General features: G+C 43.8%; 1 protein-coding gene across 5 annotated transcripts in view; it reads right to left on the bottom strand.

The window, feature by feature from the left end:
* Positions 1 to 1,372: 1,372 nt before the first annotated feature.
* GYG2 (glycogenin 2) overlaps positions 1,373 to 7,716 on the bottom strand; it is a 53,189-nt gene continuing 46,845 nt past the window's right edge. For 4 of the 5 annotated variants that reach the window (XM_030806474.1, XM_030806473.1, XM_030806476.1 and 1 more), the window contains 2 exons: positions 6,943 to 7,047; positions 1,373 to 3,195 (listed from right to left, as the gene is read on the bottom strand). In XM_030806474.1, the coding sequence (XP_030662334.1) occupies positions 3,034 to 3,195; positions 6,943 to 7,047 (267 nt within the window). In that variant the 3' untranslated portion in view covers positions 1,373 to 3,033. The remainder of the gene's footprint in view (positions 3,196 to 6,942; positions 7,048 to 7,716) is intronic. The other variant, XM_030806477.1, reaches the window with a different exon arrangement.

Here is a 7,716-nt window from a genome sequence, read left to right as displayed (position 1 = left end):
CCTGACCTCTGGTATCCTCTGTTCTAATTCTTACTTTTTTGAGATCCAGTTTTTGGGGTTTTTTTTAAGCTAGTTCTAGTGTTCTATAGCAGGGATCCCTAACCCCTGGGCTGCAAGACCAGTGCTGGTCTATGGCCTGTTAGGAACTGGGCCGCACAGCAGGAGGTGAGTAGCAGGTGAGTGAGCAAAGCTTCATCTGTATTGATAGCCGCTCCCCATCGCTCCCATTACCACCTGAGCTCTGCCTCCTGGCAGATCGGCGGCGGCATTAGATTCTCATAGCAGTGCAAACCTTACCGTGAACTGCGCATGTGAGGGATCTAGGTTGCGTGCTCCTTATGAGAATCTAATGCCTGATGATCTGTCTCCTATCACCCCTGGATGGGACTGTCCAGTTGCAGGAAAACAAGCTCAGGGCTCCCACTGATTCTACATGATGCTGAGTTGTATAATTATTTCATTGCATGTTGCAATGTAATCATAACAGAAATAAAGTGCACAATAAGTGTCATGCACCTGAATCACCCCCAAACCGTCCCCCCAGCCTGGTTTCTGGAAAAATTGTCTTCCATGAAACTGGTCCCTGGTGCCAAAAAGGTTGGGGACCGCTGGTATATAGCACTGTAGGATGACTACAGCTCAAAATCATGTATTATATAGTTTCAAATATATATATATATATATATAGAAGGAGAATACTGAATGTTCCCAACACAAAAAATGGTACAGGTTGGAGATGATGGATATGCTAATTCCCATGAGCTGATCAGTATACATTACATGTATTGCAACTGTACTATGTGCCCCATAAATATGTACAATTATTATATGACAATTAAAAAACATTTTAAATCAAAAATTAAAAAGTATGTTTATTGTTCACTTTTAAAATTTTACCTTGCAATTCCAGCTCACATAATGCTTATTATTATTATATTTTATTTATTTTTTTGAGACAAGAGTCTCATTCTGTCGCCCTGGCTGGAGTATGGTGGTGTGATCTCAGCTCTCTGCAACCTCTGCCTCCCCGGCTCAAGCAACTCTTGTGCCTCAGCCTCCCCAGTAGCTGGGATTACAGATGTGTGCCACCATGCTCGGCTGATATTTTTGTGTTTTTGATAGAGACGGGGTCTCACCATGTTGCCCAGGCTGGTCTTGAACTCCTGGCCTCAAGTGATCCCCGTTTCAGCCTCCCAAAGTGCTGGCATTACAGGAGTGAGCCACCACGCCCAGCCCGATGCTTACTATTTTAAAAACAAAATACAATAGAAAAGGCCGAAAATAAAATAGAAAGGCCCTACCCTTGGTTTAATATAAAATATAACTCTGATATCGTAGGAAATAGGCAAACACACACTGGAAGGAGACCACATGGCTGTTTTTTAACATTTTAATTTAAACGTGTCAGCATTTGTCCAAATGAGATGATACAGGCTAGAATGCACAGCGGAATTCCAGACTGGACTCACTCCATGAGCCAACTCATCACTGCCCGTGAACATGAATTCTGGTCCTCAGAGAAGCTGACATTTTTTCCCTGAACATTCCCGTGGTCTCCCTCTGAAAGCCGACGACCATCCAACCCTGACTCACCTGAGACTGTATCCATATGGCTATTTTAAATTAACCCCTGAAATATCCTATGAGCATCGCCCTCTAAGACTGAAGATTATTAACCACCCACACGGAAAATGAAACAGCCCCTCCATCATCCACATCTGCACACAAAAAAATGCCACCACTAATGCCATAAATTCAGGCAGGTTCCTCTATCCAAAGGTTAAAACTGCTTCAGGTGACCTAAAAAGTGGCCACTCCTCTCCATGTAAACGCATCCAGCTGACACAGGCTAGGATCGCGTTCTCCCACGGCCTTCCTATCCCATCTCTAATTTACTCTCTGCTTTTCCCTGGAATGTGCATGATAAATAAACTTTCCAAACATTTCAAAAGTCGCACTTTCCTCCTTTATTACAACGATGCCCATTTTTAACGACACTCTCGGTGGCCCCTGACAGCCACCCGGTGAGATACACAGCATATTGTGCCCATTGAATGAAGATACTTCTGACAATGAGGCTTTCTCGTGAAATAGTTTCCCGTCTCATAAAACTGAGAATTCTCTGGAAAGAGCTGAGTGGAAATGGCGTTGAGGGATGCAGTGATTCACCAAGTTATTGAGAACTGAGGTAGTGAGGGCAGAGAACAAGCCAAGAGCAGTCAAGGATGGGCCGACTGCACCCTGATTTTTGTCGTCAAGCAGAGAGCATCTCTAGATCCTGTTACCCTGAGCAAGTTGTTGCTCTAAATCATGTAGGGGCAAGCCCTTGATTCTTCTCAACCAGGAAGTGAATCAGTTTAGATCCTCTAAGCCACCTACATCCCCCAAGCCACCTACAATCTTTCTTCCCAATGTCCACAAGTAGAATTTCTGTCAACGCTCCAGGAAGTCCTGCTAGGATTTAAAGCAGAGAGACCACAGCCGAGGTGTTTCTCAGATACCCTTCGCCAAGTCCAAACGAAAGTCACTCACCACGTCTAAATGTTTCCTTAGCCCTACAGAAATGGGTCTCCACGGCAAAGCCTCAGAGGTGCTAAATACCTATATTAGTGTTGTTAGCTTAGTGATGGGAGGAAATTTGCAGTGAGGTTTAATTCTAAATGGGGTAGGTCTCATAGCACCTGTACAACACAGCTCCAGCGTACTTCGGAGGTCCTTCGGGCAAGAGCAGAGACCACCATCAAGGGTCTACTAGAATGTTATTACTGCTCACTTTTGCCGACAGGTTCAAGGGTAGAATTGACCTCTGAAGAAAGCCCAGAAGGCATTGGTGGAGGGGTTGGGGCGAGGGGCTTTAAGGTGGATTTCTATACTCTACGTTTTTTTGCGTGAGGCACTCAAATGGATTAAGCATAAATAGAGGCACAAGGTTCAACAGCGTTTCCCTTTGAAAGGACCAGAGGAGATCTCTACACAACAGGACCACGCAACAGGACATTGTCTAACTACACACAACGCCCACCAGCTGCCGGATTACTGCAGGAACCGGTCTAGCTTCTCCTGGATGCGAGCAAACGCGTCCTTCCCCATGTAGTCGATACGGCCTTCCTCCCACTTCCTCCTCTCTTCCTCGGGGCTCAATTCCTTCACCTTCTCTTCGATGGAGATCTGGGAAACAGAGACGGCCAGGTCGACCTAGGGAAGACAGTCAGTGGGAGATGGTTTTTGCAGCTGTCCATTATCGAGGGAAAGACTGCTAAAACCCATCTAGTGTAGGGTCCTGCAGAAAGATGCATCTCAGTTCTCAAAAAGAGATTGCGAATCACTAGCACTTTGCTTTTAATGAAACAGAGTCTCTGTCGTCCAGGCTGGAGTGCAGTGGTGCAGTCATAGCTCACTGCAGCCTTGACCTCCTGGGCTCAAGAGCTCCTCCCACCTCTGCCTCCTCGGTAGCTGGGACTACAGTGCACACCACCATGCCCAGCTAATTTTTGTATTTTTTGCACAGATGGGGTCTCATTATGTTGCCCAGGGTGGTCTTGAATTCCCAGGCTCGAGCAATCCTCTCGCCTGGGCCTCCCAGTGAGCTGGGATTGCAGGTGTGAGCCTCCACACCCAGCAGCACTTTTCTTTTGAGCTAAATACACACTAGATTTAGTATAATATGCTTAGAAGATAATTTTTTTTGCTTAAGTTTTTTGAAATTTTATAAAATGTAATTGTATATGTTCTCTTTTTCTGAAGAATTGTTTTCATTTCTAGCCACTAAACCATTTTAAACACACACACACACACACACACACACACTACTAATTTAATACTCTCACCCACCAAAACTTCTGTTTTGTATGACACTGAATAAGCAAACTATGTTAAATGAAAACCCCTCACCTCATGTAAGGAAAGCCTGGAAGAATTTAGGCTGCTCGGCAAAGGAATTTAAATAATAATTCAGATAGTTCTTTCAATGGCAGAGTTTCTGCCTTCTTAAGGGACATATGAAAAAATAGATGAATATGCAGGTGTGTAACAACACACACACACACACACACTTTTGTTTGGCATTCAGATGAGTCAACAAAAAGAATAAATACATTTGCTTTAAACACTTCTTACCAAGAACTAGAAAAAGACTTTTAAAAATTTAAAGATGGTAACAATAATAGACACACACACATCTATCTATCTATCTATCTATCTATCTATCTATCTATCTATCTATCTATCATGTATTTATCATCTATCTCATCTACCAACCATCTATTATCTATCATCTATCTCATCTATCTACCTATGTTCTATCTATCCACTCACCCATCCATCCATCCATCCATCCATCCGTCCATGTCCATCCATTCTATTTATCCATAAATCATCTGTCATCTATCACTCCATCATCTGTCCATCTATGATCTCTATCTACCTATCTACTTTCTATCAATCTATCTATCCATTTATCCATCCATCCATCCATCTATCCATTCTATCACCCTATCATTTATCTATTTATCTAAAATATCTCTACCTATCTACCTATCATCTATCACTCTATCATTCATTTATCTATCATCTCTATCTATCTACTACCTATATTTTATCTCTTCTATAGCTATGTATCTATTATCTAGATGTGAGGATGAATGGATATATAGATGAGATAGATGATAGAAAATAGATAGATAGCCGGGTGTGGTGGTTCATGCCTGTAATCCCACTTTGGGAGGCCGAGGCAGGCGGATCGCTTGAGGTCAGGAGTTCGAGATCAGCCCGGCCAACATGGTGAAACCCCATCTCTACTAAAAATACAAAAATTAGCCGGGCTTGGTGGTGGGCGACTGTAATCCCAGCTACTCAGGAGGCTGAGTCAGGAGAATCACTTGAACCCGGGAGGTGGAGGTTGCAGTGAGCCGAGATCACGCCACTGCACTCCAGACTGGGTGACAGAGTGAGACTCCGTCAAAAAAAAAAAAAAGGAAATAGATAAGAGGGAGATAGATACATGATATGTATAGAGATAGATACATAGAAGGATAAATTTGAGTTTTTGCGCCATGGGCATATACTACTTTCTTCTGCAATTACTTGCTACAGTGTTTTTAGAAGGTTTTTACATATAAGATTCTGCCTTCTACACTCATTCCCACATATTATATTTTATTTAAAGACAGCCATTCTACTGATTAAGGTGACAGCAAGAGTTAACAAATAAATTAAAAAGTCCACTTCAGGATACTGCAGCATTTCTCCCCTCTAAGAGCACTTGCATTTAGATCCATTCAGTTCCTGAGAATGAAGTGTTTCTGGAATTAACAGGACCTACGGCACCCAACCCCATACTAGTTTTCAAGACAAAACAGCACAGTGATTGTGACATTTCTGCTAACAAGAGATGAGTATCCAAGAAAACAACAAGCTGCTCCAATGTGATGAATTAGGGTATTATACAAGATACCAAACAAAGTGCCCCTAGAGGACAGTGTGGACACACAGGAGAAGAAGGTCAAAGTGCCCCGGTTTGGCAAATCAATGACCGAAATCTTCCTCATCTTTATGAGCCAAGCACTAACTAGGGCTTTCCCTATACCACTCTCCTTTTTCATACCCCTCCTTCCAATTCTGTGAGGTGGGCAACCCAGTCTCCACCTCATGAACACTGAAGCAAAGTAATGAACTCAGGCTGGGCGCGGTGGCTCATGCCTGTAATCCCAGCATTTCGAGAGGCCAAAAAAGGAGGATGACTTGAGGCCAGGTGTTCGAGACCAGCCTGGACAGCATAGTGAAACCCCAACCCTACAAAAAATAAAAAAAAAAAAAATTAGCTGGTTGCAGTGGCCCATGCCTGTAGTCCCATTTCCTTGGAAGGCTGAGGCAGGAGGATTGCTTAGCTATGATCATGCCACTGCACTCCAGCCTGGGCTACACAGCAAGACCCTGTCTCTAAATAATAATAAATAATTTTTAAAAAGAAAAAGTAATGAACTCACCCAGGATCCCAAACCTACCACATGGCTGAGCTGTCCAACGTAGGTCTACCCAACCTCACACTGATGCCCTGTCACTCACTAATAACTACAGATTCAATACACAGAGCCTCAAATGATGACCACAGGGGTGGAACATGCCAAAGGGATACATTCACATGTTTATAAGAAACCTTGGCCTCAACCAACAGCTCTAGAAATTAAGTTCAAAATGCTGCATTTGAACATTAACCAAGTAAGAATGAGAAAAACAAGTTCACATTTCCTGCAAGGGTGACTGTCTAGGGAAGGCATGTAGCCAACGAAAACATTTATGATACAGTAGGCCACATTCTAAAGTATGCGTTCAATACCGACGTTCAGTCTAGACCTAAACCTAGCTCTAAGCTGTACTGATTATTACTCAAAGACCAAATGGCGTTATTAGATCATGCTTAAAGAGAAAGAGAAAACGTTAGCAATTGCTTTCATTAAATGCATCAATGGAGAGAATGTAGTTGAAGATGAAAACATCTCTAGGAGGAAGGAACGGAAAGCATGCATCTCTCATTTCATCCTGAAAGAAGAAATGATTTGCATGCCCCATCTGGATTCGAACATTAGCATGCCCCATTCCCTCCAATTTTCAGCTTTTAATCTCTTCCTTTCAGCAAATGGATTGCTATGCATCAATCTCCATAGTCCCTCCACTTCCCTCCTGACCACTTCTGCAGAACAGCTTTTAAAGAGAGAAAAAGCGTGATGATCAGACTTGAAGATGGCAAAAGAGTCGGCCGATCACCCCAGGAAAACGCCAGAGAGAAGACAGAAGAGTCAGAGGCAGGGGAAGAGGGAAGCCGATTCTTATTTTTTGTTAAACAGGCTGAAAAATGAACAGCTGTTGTGTGCATGCAGTTGACCTCAGTGACGGTGGATGGCCCCCACCGGGAGCCTTGGGCAAGGGGAAGAATTTGGATACCACCTCCAGTGCATCCTGCAGACTGGGGTCCCTGACAGCCTCAGCAGGGAGTTCCTGGCTTGGTTCGAAGGTTTCCTCGGATGAGACACTTTCGACTTTATTTGCTGGCTGCTAAAACATAACCATTCCATCATTAGTCTGCAGTGGGCTGCAGGGAACTGTAGCCATAATCTAAATGACGGAGAACTGTTTATCTTGGGGTAAAATAAAATCAAATGATTGGGTTGAGGCCAGGTGTGGTGGCTCATGCCTGTAATCCCAGCATTTTAGGAGGCCAAAGCAGGAGGATTGCCTGAGCCCAGGAGTTCGAGACCAGCCTCAGCAAAATAGCAAGACCTTATCTTTATTATAACTTTTTTTTTTTTTTTTTGAGACGGAGTCTCACTCTGTTGCCCAGGCTGGAGTGCAGTGATGTGATCTCAGCTCACTGCAAGCTCCACCTCCCGGGTTCACGCCATTCTCCTGCCTCAGCCTCCAGAGTAGCTGGGATTACAGGTGCCCGCCACCACGCCCGGCTAATTTTTTGTATTTTTAGTAGAGACGGGGTTTCACCATGTTAGCCAGGATGGTCTCGATCTCCTGACCTCATGATCCTCCTGCCTCGGCCTCCCAAAGTGCTGGAATTACAGGCGTGAGCCACTGCGTCTGGCACTATAATTAACTTTTTTAAAAAAATTGATGGACTGTGCTCGATCTTCTTTTCTGGGAATGCTACAAATAGCTCAGCTTCTCTCCCCTCACTTTTTCTGAGCCATCCACCATGTCTCAGACAAGAGG

Source organism: Nomascus leucogenys, chromosome X, assembly GCF_006542625.1.
Source record: "Nomascus leucogenys isolate Asia chromosome X, Asia_NLE_v1, whole genome shotgun sequence".
Lineage (NCBI taxonomy): Eukaryota > Metazoa > Chordata > Mammalia > Primates > Hylobatidae > Nomascus > Nomascus leucogenys.
This window is presented reverse-complemented; position numbering and strand designations above follow the sequence as displayed.